The sequence below is a fragment of the Hyperolius riggenbachi genome, chromosome 4 (assembly GCF_040937935.1).
Source record: "Hyperolius riggenbachi isolate aHypRig1 chromosome 4, aHypRig1.pri, whole genome shotgun sequence".
Taxonomy (NCBI): domain Eukaryota; kingdom Metazoa; phylum Chordata; class Amphibia; order Anura; family Hyperoliidae; genus Hyperolius; species Hyperolius riggenbachi.
This window is the reverse complement of record NC_090649.1, coordinates 44,910,952-44,935,607: the sequence shown is the minus strand read 5'-3', so window position 1 is coordinate 44,935,607 and position 24,656 is coordinate 44,910,952. Positions and strand designations below refer to the sequence as shown.

Genomic DNA, 24,656 nt, shown 5'->3' with positions numbered 1-24,656 from the left:
TGATGTCCTCTCCTGGGACAGTTAGCGCATCTTACCAATTGCACAAGGGAGCTAACGTAATGTATCCATGCGCACCATGCACATACACCAGCACAAGCTGTGTGCATGCTGACAAGCACACACAGAGGAAGGAGGGAGTGCACTTAATTAAAACCCTAGCCACAGGGGGTCAGTAACAAGAAAAAAATACATATATCCAGGCACATTGCCTCTAGTTAGGACATTAAATAAGTTATTAATGAAAGGGAGGTGCTGAAGGGGGTGTGGCCAGAAAACAGCAAAAATCTATTAATTCTTCGCACTCTCGCATGCAAATGTTCAAACAAATGCATTCACAGATTCACTCATCCAGGCACCACTAGAGGCTCGTAACTAGAGGCGATGTGCCTGGATATATGTATTTTTTTCTTGTTACTGACCCCTGTGGCTAGGGTTTTAATTCAGTGCACTCCCTCCTTCCCCTGTATGTGTTTGTCAGCATGCACACAGCTTATGCTGGTGTATGCGCATGGTGCGCATGGATACATTACGGTACGTTAGCTCCCTTGTGCGATTGGTAAGATGCGATATCTGTCCCAGGAGAGGACGTCAGGATGTGTGCTCCTAATCCCTTTATAGGTTTAATGCAATGAATGTTTGCATGTCTGCACTATGCATGTTACAGGGCCAGAGTTAGGTCACCTATGTTTACCTGGGTACTTCTGCGCAGTATAGGTGACTAAGCAGAATAATGCACTCTTCTGTGAACTAAGACCCCGGTTTTTAACTTAGCTGTAGGGATAACAGTGGTGCCTGGATGAGTGAATCTGTGAATGCATTTGTTTAAACATTTGCATGCGAGAGTGCAAAGGGTTAACAGATTTTTGCTGTTTTCTGGCCACACTCCCTTCAGCACCTCCCTTTCCTTAATAACTTATTTAATGTCCTAACTAGAGGCGATGTGCCTGGATATTTGTGTTGTTTTCTTCCCACTGTGAAGAAGTTATCCCCCATGGGAGGGGCCCTAACACTAACTAATCCTAAATTATGCATATGCATAGCCTGGGTGCGCTACCAAGTAAAAATTCAAAATTGCGCAAAGTTGGATCAGCGCATGCACAAATGTAAGTAACTTTGGCCAGCCGCTCCCATTTAATAGCATTGCTTATTGATGTTTATGCAGAGCTTCTGTTTGGTTTCAAGGTGCGTTTGTAGTTTCTTGGGGGGGCTCAGCGCACCTCTGATTGGTGGCCATTCGGAGGCGGCCTGGTGATGCGCTAATCCACCTTTGCGCAATTTTTAATTTTTACTTGGTAGCGCACGCAAGGGGGGGGGGGGGGGCTGCTGGTGGCATCTTGGAGTCCCCTTCTTGGACCCCAGATGCCTGCCCCCTCTCAGGAGAAATATGTGTAGGGGTACACATTACCCAATTCAACAAAAGGTTAAATGAAATAAACTCAACAACAAAAAAAAGTCAATAATGAAAAAATGTCCTTTATTAATCTTAATTAACCAGATTAATTAACCAGAAATACCCATGGGTGCCAGCATGGGTCAGGGTGATAGGCGTGGAAGGCAGGGAGGGCAGCGGGAACCGGCGGTATAGCTTTCCACATAGGACGCGCTCTCAGCTATACTTAGTATAGCTGAGAGCCAAAGCATCTTTAAATTTCCCTCCAAGGCTCCCCATTGGTTTCTTCTTGGAGGGAGATGCTTTTGGCACTCAGTTATACTTCGTATAGCAGAGTGTGTCCTATGTGGACACTATATCGCCAGCTCCCACTGTCCTCCCCACCTGCCCACACATCACCCTCAACCATGCTGACACCCAGTGCAACCATGGGCGCACTGGGTGCCATTGCGGGTGACAGGTGTAAGAGGCAGGGAGGACAGTGGGAGCTGGCGGTATAGCCATACTTAGTATAGTTGAGAGCAGTTCGGCGGGGGAGGCGTGTGTGGGGGCGGTGCGCAGTGATCTTCAATCAAATGTAACGGAAGATTGCAAGATATAGGATATTGGTGTGGACTTTTCCGAGGATATTGGTGTGGGAACATTTTTTTTTAAAGGTACAGGTAAATATTTCTGGTTAAGAATATTAAGAAACTTTACTTGTGGTTGTTTTTTTATTTCATTTAACCCTTTGTGGAAATGAGTAAGGAAGAGCACCGGACGTGGGGAAGAGCCCCTTGTCCATGGATTGGACAGGGCTCAAGGGGGAGGGAAAGGCTTGGCTGCTCTTCCCCCCCCCCCCCCGAGCTCCCCATACAATGGACCACGTGGGCTGGTATAGCTCAGGGTGCGAAGCCCCAGTAGGGGGCGTCGCATTCTGGCGATCCCAGCCTGCATGGGGGACAAGGGGCTAAATATGCTTGGTAGGGTGGACCCCACATAATTTTTTTTTTTTTTTATTATTCCCCACTTTCTGAAAATGGGAAAAGATTATTTTTTCCCCACTGTTCTTTTTAACAATTATGGTGTTTATAGCATGTAAGGGGGCTTTGTTATTAACAGCTAAAATCGGTGGGTTTTGCTTCATTAACTGTCATTCACGCATTTAAATGTATACATTTTTCCTTTGAAATTTTAAAATAGATTTTCTCAAAAACTATAAGGTCTTTTTGAATTTTTTGTTCCTCTTGTTCCCACTGTTAACATATTTGGCAAATTTAGTGTTTCTACCACGTAAGGGGTCTTTGCTATTAACTGCTAAAATCGGCGGGTTTTTAGGTGATAATCTTTGATATTTTCCCCGGGGCCGAATACTTGGAATAACGGCTGAATTTGTGATTGACTGCCGTGATCACTTCCCAATCACGGATTCGGATCACGCTGTCGAATAGTGAAAAAATGCTTGTGAATCATGGGATCACAAATTGTATCCGAGCAACACTGGATACAGGTAATACAAAAAGTAACATATACAAATGTTTTTATTTTTTATTTCAGCTTGCTAAGAAGTATGGGTCGGTTTTTAGTTTTCAAATAGGATCACAAAAGATGGTTGTGCTGTGCGGCTATGAGACAGTAAAAGATGCCCTCGTCAACCACGCTGAAGAGTTTTCCGAGAGGCCTCACGTCCCCATCTTTGACGATATTACAAAAGGATATGGTAATTTTGCTTCACATTCTACAATGAGTATGTAATGCACTGCCACTTGATCAGTTGAACGCTGGGCAGTGCCGCAAACAGCAATTAAAAACTGCCAAATTTACAGATATTCTACTGTTATAGTGCATTGTGCAAATGACGACAGTAATATGGCCATGGTGATGACCTCACACTGTGGAAAGGGGGTTTCACCGCAATATTGGCCCCAAAGACCTCTTTGATGATCTGTTAGAGAGAAGGTAAATATTTTTTGTGGGAATGGGAGAATTGGCTACTGACTGTCATGACGTTCAATCCTGGGTTACAGTTCCTCTTTAAAACTCCTAATGCTGCTTTCTTATTGTCAGGAGTGCTGGTGCGTTTGTCTACTGTTTCACCAGTTTAAAAAACACAATTCCAGCCGACCCCCGTAAGGCCTGTGGCCCAGTCTCTAGAATTCTGCTCCTTGCGACCACCATCTGTCCTGTGCACTAACATTGTGTTCCTGCTTTAACTCCTTCCCCACCGCTGATATGCATATCTATGCCCCTTAAAACTTCACTTGTGCACCAGGGGCGCAGATATGCATATTTGTTTAACTCACTGCTCATGATCACTGCCATGCTCCCATTGATTTCCATCGCAATCCTGCTGAGCCGTGATCGGTGAATGGGAACAACTGTATCCAAAGCCGATCACAGTGCCTGTAATGGATAAAGGCCATCATCAACAAAATGTCAGTATTCATTCACAAAGTGAAAGTAAAACACAGACACAATACTTCCTGTGTACTGTTCACTAAGTGTTGTGACGTGTTGTGGCCAAAAAGTGAAGATAAAAAAATATTAATTTTTAACCTCTTTCACCTTTCTACCTCATAGTTACCAAAACAAAACACTTATAAAAAAATTAATGACAACATAAATTGTTCTTAGGGACATCTTAATATATATGTTATGATCTACAATAGCACATTTTATTTTAAACCTATGATTGACAACTAAGAAATACATATATATTTTTCATTTTTATTTCTTCTTATTCTTTTTAAAATGCATACAAACTAAAATAATTTTTAGAAAAAAAGTGCCACTCAAAGACTATTTTGTGGGGGAAAAAAACATATATAGATCATTTCTGTGTGATAAGTAACAATAACGTTATTGGCAAATGAATGGGAGGAGGATGATGTAAAAATTGCCCTGGTTGGGGAAAAACAACTGTGGCTGGTTAGTGGTTTAAATGAGTGATTCAGAGACTGAAACGTGAAGCTAATAAAATATTCTTTTTCTCTTTTCCTACAACATGTACATCTCTTCCTGAGAATAATATATGGCCTAGGAAGACGTATTACAGATGCAAGTCACATGATTTTGGTAAGGTATCTCAGATTTATTTTCACTTATATTTGTATTTAAATGTGGTTGGCTTCATTCTGATGGTTTAGTAAAGAACAAAAATTCTCACTGATCATAGCAATATCTCTAAAACAAATGTGAATTCATAGAAGGGTTCACGCAAAGACAAGGCTCAAGCAAAACATCTTGAATGTTCTTACAGCTTCTTTAGATTAAAATGGACATTAAATTGGCATGAATCTAAAAACACATCTCTTTCTCTAAAACATCAAGCACAGCAAACAAAAAAAACAAAAAATAATAATAATAAAAATAAAAAAATAAATATAAAACTGCAAAAGACTGATATTGTGTCACTGAAAGGCATGTTTACACTTCACTAAAACTAGCTGATAGCACTGTAGCACTGCAGGTTTCCAGACAAATTATCAGATTGTCTTGTAATTAACTAATTACTGTGCTACATAGAGAAAGTTCTCTGCCTTTTTCCAGATTCAGCAGAAACTTTTCTGTCATGTTTACACAACCTCGTATACCTCAAGTCAATCTGATTGTAGTAATGTCAGTCTTATTATTTAGATTTTTGAATGAAGAAGTTTCAGTATTAACCCTTTTAGTAACTTGGATCAATTTATACCCTTTTGCTACTTGTTGTATACAGAGTTTAATGCTTTAGACCACAGAAAAGATTTGAGTTTCATACCACTTTGACATGTGGTAGTTTGTATATGTTTGTGTTCCTTAAATAGTACCTGAGCTGACATGTAATATGATAAGATGACAAGGTAGAGGGTGAACAGTCACCCTGAAATGAAAAAAAAAAGAGACATCGAGAGGCCAAGTGCTGCAGCACGTCACAAAAAATAAAAGAAGCAAAAAAATATGAACAGAGGGTACTCACAAAGGGAGGTTGCAAAGGGGCAACCAACCACTGCAAACGGGTGGAGATCAATAAACCTGACTGCACTCGGGGTCCAGGCTAGCTGGAGACGGTCACATTTTTTGAGAAAAATGCCCTGGGGGCCCATAACCTGGATCCAAGGGTATCCCCTACCATGAGCCAGAAGGTGGGGGGGGGGGGTATACAATGCACAGCAGGATAAAAAGGAATCCAGAGAATGATAAAATCAATTAAAAACAATAAAATAAATAAAGTTTGAGGTGACTTACCTCAGTGGAGACAAATTCATATAAAATGAACTTTAATAGCACTGACAACGCATTTTGTGTGTTCCTGCCCACTTTTTCTGGCCAAATCAAGTGCTTCACTGTGTTAAGAGCCAAGGTCTGAGCGCCTTTTCAAAAAGGAGCTCAAATAAGAAAAAGAAAGGGGGGGGGGTGTTAGGGGTACATATTATTTTGTCGCCGCTCAGTTCGGCGCGGGGAGAGCTTTCCCCACTGCCGCTAAACTCCGAGGCGGCGTTAAATACTATTCCCCCTCCGAGTTGTCCCAACTCGGAGGGAGATGTAATTCGGGGTCTGGCGGCCACCAGGGCCCCGAATTACCGCTACGCGACCCGCGCAGCATAGCATTGCTGCTATGGGGTGCCCAGTTTCAGCGCTCGGCTCTCAGAGCCGCTCGCCGAAATGAACTGATCCGGGGGGTTAGTAGTAGGAAGATATATACAATTGTTTATCATCATTGTTTCTTGTTTCCCAGTTACCGGTTTTCCTGTCGTCTAGGATGAACGTCACAGTTTTCTAGTATCTCAATTTAATTACGGTAACCACTTCACATTCTTGGATGTGACTCTTATGTCCTGATCTGTCTTCCTAAAGGTTCCTGAATGTAAGAGTCACTTCCTGCTCTCAGTGCTGCAATGCTCTATGCGCTTTCATGTGTTGTTCCTGCTCAGGCATGTATGAGCGCATGCTCATGCACTTGCCAAAGCTCATATGTGCACCAGTTTAAAGTGAACTTAACGTGTTTTAACCATTCTGAAACTGCCTAATGTAGGATGGTGGACGCAGATCGGCTCTCTCATTCCTCCAGGACACCATATGGTGTCATCTCGTGAGGAGCGAGCTCGAGCTCCTGTCAGTAAATACTGCGGGGCACAGCTGATCAGCCACTGGCAGGCTGCAATCATTATTTATATGAGGGAACATATTTCTATAGTGCTGCCAGTGCCATCTAACACAGTGCTGCACAGAGTATGTGCTTGTTACTTACCTGTCCCTTTGATGGGCTTACAATCTAATCCCTATCATAGGCATATGCCTATGTATGTAATGTGTAGTGTATGGATCGTAGTGTATGGATCGTAGTGTATGGATCGTAGTGTATGGATCATAGTGTATGGATCGTAGTGTAGGGGGGAGGGTGAGGGGATAAAAAAAATAAAAAAGCTCTTTTTTTATTAAGAAAAAACTAAGAATCACAGCAGCAATCCTATATCACTAATTGAAAGCACTATTTGAGAGAAGAAAAGGAGGTAAAATTAATTTGGGTGCTAAGTTGTATGACCGAGCAATAAACTGTTAAAGCTGCAAAGTGCTGAATTGTAAAACTAGGTCACTAGGGGGGTATAAACCTCTGGGGCTCAAGTGGTTGAAAAAAGCAAGCTTAACTTACCTGAGGCTTCTACCGGTCACCTGCAGCCATCCTGGGCCCGCTCCATGCCAAACCAACCCTCCAGTCCCTCACCATGGCTCATCTTTAGTTTTCCTGTGACTACACCAGTTGATGGCCACTGCACAGGTGCAGTAGAGATTTTCTTATACTGCACCTGTGCAGGACACTCTCAGCAACAGGAACGAGGACGCACCTGTCCAGGGCCATGCAGGCACAGTACCATTGACTGGTTCGGTAGCAGGAAAATGAGCCGCGGCAGGGGACCCGAGGATCGGTTTGTCCCGGTGTGGGCACAGGACAGCTGCAGGGGGAGGGTAGAAACCACAGGTAAGTGAAACTTACTTTAGGTTTCCTTTAAAAGTGAATGATTGCTCTAAAGCAGCAATCATTTCATGAAAGTTAAAAAAAAAAAAGTTTAAAAAGTTTTAAGTGACAATGTCCCATTAAAATTGCCCCCCTCCCCCCCTGTTAACTTTTAACCCCTACTTAAAGGGACACTTAAGTCAAACAAAAAAAATAAGTTTTACTCACCTGGGGCTTCCAATAGCCCCCTGCAGCTGTCCGGTGCCCTCGCCCTCTCCCTCCGACCCTCCTGGCCCCGCCGGCAGCCACTTCCTGTTTCGGTGACAGGAGCTGACAGGCTGGGGACGCGAGTGATTCTTCGCGTTCCTGGCCACAATAGCGCCATCTATGCTGATATAGCATATATCATATAGCAGCATAGAGGGTGCTAATGTGTCTGGGAACGCGAAGAATCACTTGCGTCCCCAGCCTGTCAGCTCCTGTCACCGAAACAGGAAGTGGCTGCCGGCGGGGCCAGGAGGATCGGAGGGAGACGGCGAGGCCACAGGACAGCTGCAGGGGGCTATTGGAAGCCCTAGGTGAGTAAAACTCATTTTTTTCTGTTTGACTTAAGTGTCCCTTTAACTAATTTACCCCTTGTGTCAGTTGGCCTTAAAATTGATGGGCACCTGTAATGGATGTGGCCAGTAGCAATCCAATGCAATCGCTAGGGCGACGGTTCGGGGACACATCACTGTATTGATGCGTCGCTATGCTGTTGCCTTGCAATGTCTGTACAACATTAAGGTCTGCAAATGATGTGCTGTATCAATCACATCCAGCCTCTACAGATGCACAGACTGGTAACAATGGTATGCTGCATGCCCAACTAGTGGTGAAATATGGCATATATCAAATAATTTTAATCAGGATGAGCCAAATAATTAATTTCGAGGTGTAAAATATGTTGGATAAAAACAAAATCAGGTATAGTTTGAATTGTGAGCTCTAGTCTAGATGCAGAATTACGCTGATTCTACATACAAGTTAATGCACTTGGAATATGGACCAAACCAAAATCTAAGGTGGGATTTAAAGTGCTGTGAAACTTGACATTTCTTCTTTGTTCTAAGGGCTCATTCACACTATGTGGAAGTTGCAGGCTCTGGTAATGTTTTGGATGTGGGGGATGAAGGAGAGAACAGAGTCCAGGGTGATGCCCAGGAAATGGGCCTGGGAGGTACGGCGGATGGTTTTCCTGTTGATTGTGACATGAATATCTGGGAGGGGTGATGCAGCATGCGGTGAGAAAATCAGGAGTTCAGTTTTATAGTAGCAGTAATTATAGGACTCTGATCTTAAAGAACCACTATTGCAAAAAACGAAAAATTTTAACTACATGTAAACACATACAAACAAGAAGTATGTTTCTTCCAGAGTAAAATGAGCCATGAATTACTTTTCTCCTATGTTGCTGTCACTTACAGTAGATAGTAGAACTCTGACAGAACCGACAGGTTTTGGACTAGTCCATCTCTTCATGGGGGGATTCTCAGGGTTTTTTTTTTTTTTTTTTAAAAGCACTTAGTGAATGGCAGTTGCTCTGTCCAACTGCCAAAAAAAGTGTGTAACAAGCAGGGAGACAGGGCAGCATCTTTATATAAATCCTTTTTAGGGAATGTCCATGAAGAGATGGACTAGTCCAAAACCTGTCGGTTCAGTCACATTTGTAATATCTACTTTAAGTGACAGCAACATAGGAGAAAAGTAATTTATGGCTGATTTTACTCTGGAAGAAACATACTTTGTATATGTTTACATGTATTTTAAATTTTACAGTTTCGCAATAGTGGTCCTTTAACTACTTGCCGACCGCTCCACGCCGATTGGCGTGATGTCCTGAGGCGGGGTTTTGCAGGAGATCACGCGCGCTGATGCGCCCACATCGACGCTTGAATGACGGAGCGGACAGTCTCCCAGAAGCGATTGCCACTAGAAGATTGTTAGACGCTGTCTACTTACACAGTATAGTGCTGCGATCTATGGCAGCGCTGTAATGGGGACAGCCGTGTGACACAGCTGTCCCCCTGGGGGGCACAGAAGCGATCGGCTGTCATAGGCATCAGCCTATGACAGCCGATCACTGTGATTGGCTGGCGAGGGGAGGGAGTGATATCAAAATAATTTAAAACTAGTAAAATTTATCATAAAAATAAATAAAATTTAAAAAAAAACATGGCGGCAGGGATCAGAGCCCACCAACAGAAAGCTCTGTTGGTGGGCAGAAAAGGGGGAGGGGGATCACTTGTGTGCTGAGTTGTACAGCCCTGCAGTGAGACTTTAAAGCTGCAGTGGCCTAAATTGTAAAAAAAATAGCCTGGTCACTAGTGGGGGTGTAAGCCTACGGTCCTGAAGTGGGTAACTTTTATCATCTTTTAGTTCTGTTCTTTAGTCTCCCTTTAGGCATTGCTTTTTCTCATGGAGACAACTGGAAAACAATGAGACGTTTCACTCTCTCGACACTACGAGATTATGGGATGGGGAGGAAAATCACTGAAGAGAAGATTAGTGAAGAGTGTGAACATTTGATGAAGAAAATGAAATCTTTTGGAGGTTAGTCACTTTCGACGCAGCTGCAGTACTAGTTAGCAGTGGTGCTCATCCGGGTTCCGGATGTCCAGGTAACCCGGATATCCGAACGTTTTTCAGCTATCCGACTGGATTCGGATTCCGGATACCTGGGCCCAAATCCGGATAGCTATCTGTGGATATTTGGTCGCATACCTGGATATCCGTGCATAACCGGATCCGAATACTTGTAACTAAGGAGATGACATCATTGAGCCAATAAAAGGGCTCCCAGCAGAAGCCGTAGCAGTAAATTACAGAAGGGAACCTTGGCCAGCCCCACCTGACCCCATTGAGCCAATCAGAGGGCTCCCAACCTAATCCCTGGCACCCAATCACAGAAGGGAACCCTGGCCAGCCCCCCTGTGGGTGCCATGAAGAGAAATCTCGTCCTGTGTGACTGCTCAGTTACTAAGACATGCTGCAGTGCTGCTGGCCTTGCAAGTGCTGTATACAGTGATAAACCTAAAGATGTTCAGTGATTAACCCCTTCACTATCACTACACTGTTGTTGTATTGTTAGCTTGATTTCATTGTGTGACAGTCAGTGTGTGCTGTGCACAGACCAGGCCAGCTGCTGCCTGCTGGCCAGCTATTAGCCTTAGCTACAGTATAGGTTAGGTTAGGGATAATAGGGAATAGGATTACTGTGTTATTGTGTAGTTAGTACTGTAGTACTGCAGTCAGTGCTAGTAGGTGTTAGAGTCAGCGGCGTACCTAGGGTATTTGACACCCGGTGCTGGATATCTACAGACACCCCCCCCCCCCCCCAAATAAAAAAGGTAAAGTAGTGAGCGTGACAGCTAGACAGTGGTAGGATTAGCTTGTAAGATCCCCTGAGGACAGTCAGTGACATGACTATGTATCTTGTACAGCGCTGCAGAAAATGTCAGTGCTATATAAATACATTATAAGAATATGGTAGGACATTGGACTATGACTATGGTATGATTAGATTGTGAGCTCCTCTGAGGATAGACATGACTATGTACTCTATAAAGTGCTGCAGAAGAGGTCAGTGCTATATAAATACATAATAATAACATGGTAGGACATAAGACTAGGACTGTGGTAGGATTAGATTGTGAGCTCCTCTGGGGACAGTCAGTGACATGACTATGTACTCTGTAATGTGCTGCAGGAGATGTCAGTGCTATATAAATACATAATAATAATATGGTAGGACATTAGACTATGACTATGGTAGGACTAGATTGTGAGCTCCTCTGAGGACAGTCATTGACATGACTATATACTCTGTAAAGTGCTGCAGAAGATGTCAGTGCTATATAAATACATAATAATATGGTAGGACATTAGACTATGATTATGGTAGGATTAGATTGTTAGCTCCTCTAAGGACAGTCAGTGACATGACTATATACTCTGTAAAGTGCTGCATAAGATGTCAGTGCTATATAAATACATAATAATAATAATATGGTAGGACATTACAATAGGTCTATGGTAGGATTAGAGTGTGAGCTCCTCTGAGGACATTCAATGACATGACTATGTACTTTGTAAAGTGCTGCAGAAGATGTCAGTGCTATATAAATACATAATGATGATAAGGTAGGGCAATATGCTAGGCATACACGGTGCATTCCGGTGGCTCAATTAGCCGCCGTATCAACTCCCGCCGCGTCCCCGTGCGTCCACCCGAATCGATTACCGCTCGGCCCCGCCGGCGCCGCTTATCTTCCACTCGATTTCCTGCCATTGTCCGCCCGCGGGAATCGAGCGGGGAATCGAACCATTCGTGATCGGACCTGTCGGATATTATCAATCGAGCCCATCAGCGGCTCGATTGATAAGAAAGAAACGCACCGTGTATGCCTAGCATTACACTATGACTATGGTGGGGATTAGATTGTGAGCTCTTCTGAGCATAGTAAGGGACAGGACTATGTAAGGACCCTTTTACACTTAGCACAATCTGTTACGGTGCAATTACACCACAACTGCAGAGCAATCGCACCACAATGGTCCCAAAATATTGCATCGCATGGTACTGTTGCGGTATGACCATACAGGTTCACGTACTTTACAATAAAAGTATGCCTCACCACCAGGTTAAGGACGCATGACGCTCTGCAGTTATTGTGTCACCCCAATGAGACTCGCCACAACACGCTACACCGCAATCAGTTTGATAGTCACATAGGACTATCACTGCTTTTGTGACAGGATGCAGCATTTCTTTTTGATGCAATGCAGTGGCGTAAGTGTGAAAGGGGACTAAAGGTCCACGTAAATGCTAGCGCAATAACAATTATTATGGCACGTAGTATTTTTAGGGGTGGCGGAAAATAAACAGAGAGAAGAAAGGTGAGGGGGATAGGGGAGTGAGGAAAAGATGGAAGATTGGAGAGACTGTATAGGCAATCTAGCAGGCCAGGCTGATACAGAATACTCAGCAGTCTCCATCCTCCGCAAGTAAGGTTACCTTAATTACAGCTATTCAGTCCTTGCTCACATGGCCAGCCCAGGTGGTCACTTTAGTGTCAGATAGCAGCCCTCCTGCAGAGCTCAAATCTCCTGGCAGCTAGGATGTGTGACAAGCTGCCCATATAGAGGGGACATGGCTCACTATACAGTGCTGAGCACTGGCAGGACAGCTCTCTGTGCTTCTGTAATCAGACACATAAGCACATGTCTGATCGTCACAGCAACAAACTTTAAACTAGGAGACCCGGGAAGGGAAGTCATCTGAAGCAGAGACATTCACAGGGCTGTGACTGTGTCATGTGTAAACTGATCCTGTCCTGCAGCCTGCACTGCTGTCTTTCCTCTGCTTCCATAATGTAAGAAAGTGCAGAGCTCTGCAGCCCCTGTAATGACCTCTCCTTCTCAGTCTGTTCCTCTGCCAGATGTATCAGGCTGCAGGCAACTCTTACCCTCGTATTTATAATTAATGTTAGCTGGATACCTGCTCTGGAGTCATGTGATCTAGTGAGGATACAGGGTGATCTGTCACTGCACCATAGTGGACCCCACGGAGCTCAGCTCACACACTCTCTCTGCTGCCGTTGCTGAAAGTTGTAAGGGATGAGTGGGCGGGCTCACTCCACAGTCTCCCTCTTTCATTGGCAGGAGAGAGGTGCCTGTGTAAAAGAGTCTTATGCTGATTGGAGGAAGAGAGAGGGAGGGACAAACAGAGGAGGATGCCTGGAACTTTTTCTGGCTCAGCCGCTCGTGGATCAGCCTCCCTGTACTGCGGTGCGCATTGTGACACAATTTAGTGTCATTTGGATGGCAGCCCTCTTATGAACTAGTCTCTGGGCTTGCCTTTTTGACACCCCTTTGTAGGCTGACACCCGGTGCGCCACGCCCCCTGTCGCCCTATTAACAGAACGCCACTGGTTAGAGTAGTAGTACTACTGTGTTAGCTTACTACAGAACTGCTGTGTTCCTGAGCAGTGACAGTTAGCGTCTTCTCCTCTGCTGTCTGACTGTCAATTGGCACGTGTCACTTGGCACGTGGCACTTGGCATGTAGCACTTGGCACGTGGCACTTTGCCAAGTGACGCGTGCCAAGTGACACGTGCCAAGTGACGCGTGCCAATTGACACATGCCAAGTGCGGCATGCTCCTGGGATACATTACACCTGTTGCTGCTGCATTGCCCTGCTCCTGCTGCCTGTGCAGCTCCCACTGCCAGGGTGTCACAGGCCACTGATACCACTTATATTTAACCCAAAACACAATTGCTGCGTACTTTTTTGGAGATGTCTGGTATGAAAACTGCCATGTCCCAGTTGTGTGGTTGGACTTTGAACACAAAGTGGGCTGCACGACGGCTGTCTGGAACCTAGGCCTGATGTTAATTGACAGACATTTTTTTTTTTTTTTTAAGAGGGGGGGATTTTAAGTCCCCACACCATCAATTAGTGTTTCCCTTTAAAAAATAATGATGCCAGCCGCTACTACTTCTCCCGCACGGTGATCCGAGCACTGCACCAGTTTGCTATGGCGAACGCGGGCCGCTTGCTCAATCACGCCGTGAGCGAGTGGATCCACGTCACCATGAATGCCTGGAGCAGCCGTTCCAGGACAGACCACTTACCTGTCCTTCATGGCTCACTGGGTCAGCCTGGTGGAAAGCGCCAGCAAGGAGGAAGCAGCACGTCCATCCTCAGGCACAGCAGCAGCACCAGCAGCCCAGTATTTGGTGCCACCCCGTGGGGTCAGGGGAGATGCAGCAGCTCCTGCTGCCAAGAGTCCCCGCAGCAGAAGCAGCATTAAGGCCCACCACTGCCAAGCGCTGCTGAAAATGGTCAGCCTGGGGAACAACAAACTGACAGCAGCCAACATACTTGACTACCTCAGGGAGCAGGAGAAGACGTTGCTGACCCCAGAGGCCTCAGAGTGGGATTAGTGGTGCTGGTGTTCGACAATGCGGCCAACCTGCTGGCTGCCATCACCAGTGGACTCTTTACCCACGTCCCCTGCTTGGCCCACGTCCTGAACCTGGTGGTGCAGAAGTTCCTGTGCACCTACCTGGGGATGGACAAACTGTTGGAAGCGGCTAGGAAAATTGTTCGCTGTTTCCGCTGCTCAGTCGGTGCCGCAGCAAACCTGGCCGACCTGCAGCAGCTTGAGGGCCTGCCACAACACCGGCTTGTCATCAATGTGCCAACTCACTGGAATTCCACCCTGGCGATGTTGGAGCGGCTGGTTGAGCAGAGGAGGGCTGTCAACTGCCACATCATTGAGGCCACTCTGGCCGGCACCACCAAACTCCAGCTCCTCTACAAGGCACAGTGGTGGCAGATGCAGTAGGTGTACTTGGTGTTGGCTCCCTTCCTGCAGAGAATCAACCTGGTGAGCGAAGAACGGGCATCCCTCTGCCAGTGGGTGCCCATTGTTTGTCTGCTGGACAGGGCCCTGTGTGATCTGATGGAAGTGGGAGAGGAGGCCCTGATCCAGATGGAACAGCAGCCGGCTGTGCAGTCCACTTCTGCGGAGGAGTTTGAGTTGTTGGAGATGGAGTTGGAGGTTCTAGACATTGCTGTTGAGAGGGAACAGCAGAGCGCAGTTGCAGTGGTGCAAGGGTGGATAGGGCAGGAAGAGGCTCGGGGGCTAGAGGAGGAGGAGGACAGCGTTGCGGCCGCTGACCCAGATGTCACTGCTGGACAGTCCACCCTATTAGCCATGGCAGCGCACATGCTGCGGTGCCTGTGCACAGACCCCAGGGTTAAGCAGATGCGTGCTCGGGAGGACATCTGCAGCAGCATGATCCTGGACCCACGGCTGAAGGGGAAGGTGGGTCAGTTCCTGCCTGCTGGAGACCCTGAGCAGCAAACAAGGGAGTTGCAGAAGATCCTTGTTCGGCGATTGGAGGAAGCCTTCCCCCAGCCTTCCACCCCCTCTGTCCCTGTCCAGCCAGCACAGCAGCCGGTGCCTGCAGCCAGCAGTGGCAGGTGCCCAGGAGACCTGCTGTCTCTGACTAAGGCACTCTACATGACAGTAGAGCAGCCGAGAGAGGATGTGCATGCAGCAGCATCCTCCTCTCAAAGTCACAGCCAGCGCCTGACCCGGATGGTGGCAGACTACATGGGGGCCTTCAGCAGGCTTGACACCGGCGAGGAGCCTGTGGACCCCTTGGAGTACTGGGTCAAGCGCTTGGAGATCTGGAGTGAGCTGGCGCAGTACGCCCTGCAAGTCCTGGCTTGCCCCCCTTCCAGCGTGCTGTCCAAGAGGTGCTTCAGTGCAGCCGGTGGCGTGGTCACAGAGAAGCGCTCTCGTTTGTCCCCAGAGTCTGTGGACAGACTGACATTTCTGAAGATTAACCAGGCCTGGATTGAAGGCACATTCCAGGCCCCGGTTGTAGGCGACAGGAGGACCTGAGGTGCCTGAGAATTATATTTTTGGAACATCAGCCTTCAGTCTCCTGCTAATTTGGCCTGGTTTTTCTTTAGGTGCTATGGTACCACCACTAGGTGCCATGGCCTAGGCTGCCTGCTGCCATGTATGTCCTGCTGCTGCTGCATTAAACCTCCTGCCGTCTGTGGTCCCACCACCAGGGTCTACTCCATTATGCGCTGCTGCCACTAGTTATTTTACACTCCCTCAAAATAGCTACTACTGTTCTTGTGTAAAAGAAAATGTTTGAGGTGTCTGGGTTGAAAACTGTGCTGTCCCAGTTGTGTATTGGACACAATGTTGGCTTCACGACTGCTGTCCGGAACCTCCTGCTGTGTGGTGTTTTACAGCCGTGGTACCACCGCTAGGTGCCATGGCCTGCTACATTGTATGCTGCCACACGTTACTCTCCTCCTCCTGCTGCTGCTTTAACCTCCTACTGCCTGTGCTCCCACCACCAGGGTCCACAGAATAAGGTACTGCTGCCATGCGCCACTAGCTATTACACCACAAATTTAGCTATGCTGTTGAAGACAAATTTTACAACAATTCTGTAAAGGAAAAAAACATTAATTTGGGTACAAGAGGAAGAACAAGAACAAAAAAATGAAGGAGAAGATGGTGAAGAAGAAGAATAACCAGGTGAAGGAGGAGGAGAGTCAGGTGAAGAACCAGGTGAAGATGAACCAGATGAAGAACAACCAGGTGAAGATGAACCAGATGAAGAAGAAGAACCAGGTGAAGATGAACCAGATGAAGAAGAACCAGGTGAAGATGAACCAGATGAAGAAGAAGAACCAGGTGAAGATGAACCAGATGAAGAAGAACCAGGTGAAGATGAACCAGAAGAAGAACCAGGTGAAGGTAAACCAGATGAAGAAGAAGAAGAACCAGGTGAAGATGAACTAGATGAAGAAGAACCAGGTGAAGATGAACCAGATGAAGAAAAACCAGGTGAAGATGAAGAAGAAGAACCAGGTGAAGAAGAACCAGGTGAAGATGAACCAGATGAAGAAGAACCAGGTGAAGATGAACCAGACGAAGAAGAACCATGTGAAGATGAACCAGATGAACAAGAACAACCAGGTAAAGATGAACCAGATGAAGAAGAACCAGGTGAAGATGAACCAGATGAAAAAGAACCAGGTGAAGATGAACCAGATGAAAAAGAACCAGGTGAAGATGAACCAGATGAAGAAGAACCAGGTGAAGATGAACCAGATGATGAAGAAGAACCAGGTGAAGATGAACCAGATGATGAAGAAGAACCAGATGATGAAGAACAACCAGGTGAAGAACAACCAGGTGAAGATGAACCAGATGAAGAAGAACCAGGTGAAGATGAACCAAATGAAGAAGAAGATGGAAAGAAGAAAAAGATGGTAAAGACGGTGAAGAAGAAGAATCAAACAAATACAGAAAAAAATGTTTTCCTTCAATTTTTTTATTACACTTCCACATATATTTAATTGTGTTTTTTCTTAAAAAATAAATAAAAAAATGATGCTTTAAGGCCATTCGTGATTACGACTCGTGATCCGGATTCAATTCATGATCACGACTCGAATGCGAACTCGAATCGAATTCTACGGTCGTGATCACAGCCGAATCCGGATTTGACCCAGATTCTAATGCACTTGAATTGAATTTGGGTCAATTCGAGCAACCCTGCTCTCTATACCACAGCCAGATTGTGGACCGTCACAGTGGATCTGTCATATTATTATTTATTGTATTTATATTGTGCCAACATATTATGCAGCGCTGGACAATTAATAGAGACACAATGTTTACATGGGGTGTCAGACAGAGTGGCAGCACAAGGTTACACAACATACAGCAACAAAAGTATATACATGCAAACAGGGATTAAGATACCTGTGGATGAGCTCAGAGCTGTAGGTTGAACAGGTTTTGTACACATACAAATATCAAAGCGCTGCAGCAATTCTAAAAGTCCAACATGGGTCCTTAAGGAGTTTGCTACAGCTTGGTTCATGTAGACTAATATATACAAACAGTTAAAAAGATGCAGCACACATCCATTAAGATTAAGTCCATTAATCATTCAAACTGCTAATATTTGTTTTCCAGTAGTCAGTCTATTCAGAAATACATAAATATTCAACCACTAAACATTGCACCCTGCTGGAATCCAACTCACTGGATGTCTCTGATCACTGCTAGACTGGTCAGAGAAAGCATGCATCCAGGAGACCTAGGAGCCCCGACGCCAGTGCGTATTTACGCATCGTAGTTCGTAGGTGAAGTTTCAAAACTACGCTTACGAATTTACGTGTAGCAAAGTACCACTACGCTTAGCTTACGCCCACTATGCATAGGTAACATGTGTATTGCGTAGTGAACTACGAATGCGTTACTCGCGTCGTGTGTGATTGTATGCTTACAAATTTACGCATTGGAATAGGGGAATGTACGCATGGAAGAGTACCCGCTATAAGCATTTAAAGAGGAATTAATGCGTAAAATTTTCTGCATACGGGCATAAGCATCCGCATACACTACGCTTCGCACTACACGTAATTGTGTATTTTAACGTGTATTCTACGAAATGCATACGAAGCAAATATTTGATTTCAAAGCCGTAGTTTGGCGAAGCGTAATTGTGTAAAACTACGCCTAGCGAAGTTGAATGACTACGACCATCCCTACCTGGTACTGCTGTATCTGCACAGTTTCAGATAGCTAATCTGGGGCATTCTATTTCTATGTGTTGCATTAGATAACCTGCGCAGTGAACAATAGCTCAGCAGAAGAGAGGAAGAAAGAGACAGGAGAGTTAATAACTTGAGGCTCCTAGGTTTCCTGGATTCATGCTTTCTCTGACCAGTCTAGCAGTGGTCAGAGACATCCGGTGAGTTTGATTCCAGCAGGGTGCAATGTCTGGTGGTGGAGTATTTATGTATTTTTGAATAGACTACTGGAAAATGAATATTAGCCGTTTGAACAGTTTATGGACTTATAATCTTAATGGATGTGCGCTGTATCTTTAAACTGTTTAAACAGGTTTTGTGCACAGATTTGTAGGCCAGGCACATAATCTTGAAACTGATCCTGAAGCAGATAGGGAGCCAGTGTAGACATGGAAGCAGAGTGGTGGGAAGAAATTATGAGTCTAGCTGTCCCATTTGTGAATGATTGAAGACTGGCAATGTAGTTTGAGGTAAGGCCTGATAGTACGGCATTGCAATAGTCAAGGTGTAAGATAAGGAGGGCATAAATGAGCAGCTTTCGCACTACCATTCACCCTACCTCTCAAGCCCACTGTCTGGGTGTCACCCTGGACTCCGCACTCTCCTTCACTCCCCACATCCAAAACCTCACAAAGTCCTGCAACTTCCACCTTCGTAACATCTGTAAGATTCACCCTTTCCTGACCTCTGCCACCACCAAACTCCTCATCCATGCCCTCATAATTTCCCACCTTGACTACTGCAATGCCCTGCTGTCTGGTCTCCCTATGACACGAATAGCCCCGCCCCTACTGCAGTCCATCATGAATGCAGCACCCAGAATTATCCACTCCTCCCATCGCTCCACCACGGCGGATCCCTTCCTTGAATCCCTCCACTGGCTTCCTATCCAGTCCAGAATCAGATTCAAGATATTGTGTCTGACCTACAAATCTGTCCACAAAACCTGTCCAACCTACATTTCCGATCTTACTCAGAGGTACACACCTAGCCGCTCACTCCGCTCTTCCAATGAACTTCGCCTAACCACCCCCAGCATCACCCAGTCCCATGCACGCCTCCAGGACTTTTCAAGAGCTGCTCTAACACTATGGAACTCCCTACCTACACCCATTAGGGCAGCCCCCTCCTTCAACAGCTTCAAGAAAGCCCTCAAAACTCACCTTTTCACTCTGGCCTACTATTCCTCACAAGTGCTCTAAACCCACAGCTGAACTCTGGTCCCCTACCTTCTGTGTCCTTACCTCTCCCTCTAGATTGTAAGCCTTTGGGCAGGGTCCTCCTCCTTTTGTGTCCTACCTGATCATGCACCTCCATTACATGCGAACCCATGCTATGCATCTGAGGGAACCTAACTTGCCTAATCTCCATGCTCCCCTCCAGTGACTGACTAAGCATTACCTTGTACTCATACTGTGCTGTGTGATCTGCTCTTTCTTGTATTCAGGTATTGTCATTTTGCTGTATGTCACCCCTAAATATTGTATGTATCCCTATTTATTGTCCAGCGCTGCGTAATATGTTGGCGTTTTATAAATATAATAATGATAATAATAATAATAATAATAATAATAATCTGGGGTCAGGAAGGGGCGGATCTTGGAGATGTAGGGGTTAGATTGTAAACACCTTCAAGGAACCGTTAGTGACAAGTCAATATACTCTGTACAGCGCTGCATAATATGTTGGCGCTATATACATACTTAAATAAATAAAATAAGTAAATAAACAAATGTTGCGGAGATTAAAGTTACAGGCTTTTGTAACATTTTGTATGTGAGGTTGAAGGAGAGAGCAAAGTCCAGAGCCCACTGTGTCCAACCATGTAATTGTGGCATCCGTTGGATCAAACATGTTATAGACACTGTGCTAACTATGACATATCTGTGAAAGACAGAACGCAGATCGCAATGGAGACAACATTTCAAAATGAACATGTCTGAACAGATTCTATAGATAACATAGGATCTGTCAGCATGTCCCTTAGAGGCACCCTGAGCAGGACCCAAAATTGCCAATATGAACTTACCTGGGGCTTTCTCCAATCCCTTATAGTCCATGAGGTCCCTCGGCATCCTCTGGGCTCCCTTCATTCTTTCACTGTCAGCTCCATTAGTCTGGCAACTTTGCGAGGAGTCGTGCGCAACTGCATATGCACGGCCCCACCATGCGCCAGTCTTGCTCGTGCATCCTTCATTGTGAGTATTCTGCACATGCGTGGTTCATTCTTTCAAGAACCACGTACGTGTAGAGCGCTCACGGTGAGGGGCTCATGACTGCAAGATGGGCATGCAGAGGGGCCGCACGGGCGCACGAATACTTGCAAAGTTCCCAAGCTAACCGATCTGACAGCGGAAAAATGGACGGAGCCCATAGGATGCCAAGGGACTTCAGACTACGAGAGGCTGGAGAAAGCCTAGGTAAGTTCACAGTGGCACTTTTGGGTCCTGCTCAGGGTCCCTTTAAGGTTGGATTCTGTTGTGCTGCATCCCATTGAAAAAGGCATGCTGCAACGCAACTCAATGCAACACATCTATGCGTGAATTCAGCTTTAATGAACTATTTGATTATCTATCAACATATCCCTCTAATAAGTTCCTTAATTCCAGGTAAACCATTTGAAAACACAATGATAATAAATGCTGCTGTGGCCAACATCATTGTGTCCATTGTACTTGGCCACCGAATTAACTATGGAGATGCCGTATTCCAGAGGCTAATGAGTTTAATAAATGAAAACGTAAGATTGGGTGGAAGTCCTATGGTTACGGTAAGTTCATTTTAAATTCTTGCATGTTCTTGCGTCTTGCATTTTATTGCCCTTCTCTTGCCTTTGTGGTGATTCATATGATTGTTTCAGCAAGGTGTGATAACCAGTGTTGCTCTCCACGGCCTGGTGATCACGGGTAACCCGTGATCACAAGCTGTTTTTCCTGATCACAAGGTCAGATTCAGAATTCGTGATCACCTCTTGATCACAGTCTTCATTTCCGAATGCACCTGTGATCGTGGTCCAAATCTGGCCTGTGATTACAGATTTAGCCGTGATCACCTGAAAACCCGCCGACCTCTTACATGCTAGAAACACAAAATTTGCAGGTTATGTTAAGAACAGTGGGAACAAGGGGATTTTTTTTTTTTTTAAAAGACCTTGAGAAAATTGATTTTAAAGTTTCAAAGAAAAAAGTATACATTTAAATATGGTAAATGACATTTAATGTATTTACCGCATTTACACGTATACTTTTTCCTTTTCTCAAAAACTATAAGGTCTTTTTGAGAAAAAAAATCTTGTTTCCACTGTTCTTCTTAAAGTGAACCTCCAGACTAAAAATCTACTAAGCAGCAATGAATAGGCCTGGTGTTTCTTTAACAGTTTCACAGCATCAGAACTTTGTTTTTCTTACCCAAGCCTCAATTTAAGCTGCACAGAAGAAAACTGCCCGGGCATTTTTTCCCTGATGCTGTGCAAAGCATGATGGGATTTCTGACGTTGCTTTTCGTGTTCTGCTGTTTTGGGCAATTTTTTTTTTTTTTATTTGAATTTGAGATGTAAAGGCTAGAGCGCACAGCTGGGAGGGGTGATAAGGATGCAGGACAGTTGGAACTGTGTCTCCTGCTCCCAGTCACCTCCTTTCAACCGAAAAGATGGCTGCCCCCATGACAAAGATTGCTGCCCCCATGAAAAATATGGCAGCCCCCATGCAATCACAAACACTTGCCTGTTCTTTTAAAAAAGTGTGTGGGTAAGAGATTATATTACCTATCTATTCTAATAAACATAACTAATGTAAATTAATAACAGTATGTTTGTTTAGGCTGAAGTTCCCCTTTAACATATCCGGCAAATGTGGTGTTTCTGGCATGTAAGGGGGCTTTGCTATTAACCGCTAAAGTTGGCGGGTTTTTCAATCATAAATACTTTTTTTATTTAAAACTTTAAAATCTATTTACTCAAAAACTAAAACTTCTTTTTGAATTTTTTTCAGGTTGTAGCCACTGATCACCTTTATAATCCATGCAATTTTGGTGATTGTATCATGTATGGGGGCTTTGCTATTAACGTTAAAGTAAAATTCATGATCACGGATTCTACATTCTACACAAATCCGGAATTCTGTTTCAATCTAGATCACAATCACAGATTATCCGGATTTCGATAGTGCCATGACCGGATTTACTCAAATTCATGATCGGGGGTATCCGAGCAACACTGGTGATTCATGAGATAAGTTTAGTGAATCAACTCTTTTGTCGCTGTTAGGATAGTGATAGTGTCCAGTCAAATCAAATGAAATCAAATCAAAAATAGCTTTATTGGCATGACCAAGCTTCAATACAGGCATTGCCAAAGCGGGGGGAATGAGAGACATGGGATGGGGTGGTGGTGCAGTGAGTTAGCAGTTTGTGGACATTTTGGGGGGGGGGGAGTTTACAGCTCATTTATGCTCCTCTCAGTCTGTGGCATGCTGTGACATAGTGTGCAGCGATTGTCATTGTGGATTTCTCTTCTCCTAGAATGCAGTCTTCTGGTGAGATAGGGTATGCTCTCCATTTGTGATCTGCTTGTTATTTACTTTGGTTTGTTCTTGACTATCCTACTCCTAGTCCTGTACTAGTCTTGACTTACTCCTGATGAAGCTCCAGACTCATCCTCATTTAATCCGTTTGGCTTGCTTGAACTTCAGTATTTGACTGTGTGCTTTCACACAAGACACACACACACTGGTTTTGCACATGACAGGTGGGGGCCCCAGGCTCTGAAACCACCCAGGACCCCAAAACCCACATGCAACACCAAAGAGGGAACACAGGCAAGCCCCGGCGATGCCACCACCAGGGGATTCACCCACACTACCCCTTCAAGTTGATTGCCAAACTCAAGAAGAACAAATGCTCACTTCCAGACAGCGCTCTGCCATTCATATAGGTCTGCAGACTGCCAGTCAGCCAATAAAGGGTGCAAAACAAAATAACTCACACCTATGTCGCAATACCAAATCAAGCAGGACCTGTGCAATTCAGCCATAGAGAGGAGGGAGGGTTCGGCACATAGTGGTAGACTACGTGACCCGCAGGGGGTACCCCGAGCAGGTAATTAATCTCCACACCCCACTTCCTAACTAATCTGCATACTTGGAGCCAGGGGCGTAACTAGAAATCACTGGGCCCCCCTGCAAAACTTTGGATTGGGCCCCCTCCCACCAAGGTGGCTGGGCACTGTACACAAAGAGCCTGATGCACACTGAATAGGAATTGTATACAAGCCTTTGTCTGCAAAACTTTGCGTGATTCCTTATCAGTGGCTGAGCATATGCAGTCATTAGAACAATTGTGCAGAGAGCAGAAAGCTTTTTCTCTCCTTGTCCTTAGTTGTCAGTCTCTCAGGACGGGGCCCCATGTGGCTTTTGAGCCCCCCTGCGGCTGCATTCCTTGCAGGGTCCATTGTTACGCCCCTGCTTGGAGCTGCTAAAAAACAAATTTAAAGGAAACATCCAAGAAAAAAAAACAAAGATCCACTTACCTGGGACTTCCTCCAGCCCGTGGCTGCTGTCCTGTGCCCTCGCCGCAGCTCCGGAGGCTCCCGGTCTTCTCCCCTGGCGCAGCCGACCTCGCCAGGTCGGGTTCCGAGCTGGCCTCTTCTGCGCTCCACGGCGTGGGTCACCTGGTCCGGCCAAAGTCATTGGGACTGTACTGCGCAGGCGCAGTAGTTCTGCTCCTGCGCAGTACCGTCCTGATGACGTCGGTCGGTCCACGTGACCCCCGCGGAGGAGCGCAGAAGATGCCGACCTGGAACCCGACCTGGCGAGGTTGGCTGCACCAGGGGAGAAGCCCGGGAGCCTCCAAAGCTGCGGCAAGGCCACAGGACAGCTGCCACGGGCTGGAGGAAGCCCCAGGTAAGTGCATCTTTGTTTTTGTTTTTTTACTTGGACACTTCCATTAAAAGCACACACAAATGATCTTTGCCAGCTGATCTCTACTGTGTTTAAAGAACATCTGGTCTCCCAGAATGCACTGGTCTAGGAGGAGATGGCTTCATGACATCATAGCCTAGGCTAAACATTACTGGGAGGGCAGGGAACCAAAGTTGGGTAGACATTTCCAGTCTCCTGGCTTGTCTATAGGAGACACTCATAGTAGAGATTAGGGCATTGGATCTGTA

General features: G+C 45.5%; 1 protein-coding gene across 1 annotated transcript in view; it reads left to right on the top strand.

Annotated features, from left to right (window-relative positions):
• Positions 1-24,656, top strand: part of LOC137571193 (cytochrome P450 2K4-like) — a 55,782-nt gene that overhangs the window by 12,856 nt on the left and 18,270 nt on the right. The window contains exons 3-5 of the mRNA XM_068280017.1: positions 2,927-3,089; positions 9,747-9,896; positions 21,103-21,263. Of these exons, the coding sequence (XP_068136118.1) occupies positions 2,927-3,089; positions 9,747-9,896; positions 21,103-21,263 (474 nt within the window). The remainder of the gene's footprint in view (positions 1-2,926; positions 3,090-9,746; positions 9,897-21,102; positions 21,264-24,656) is intronic.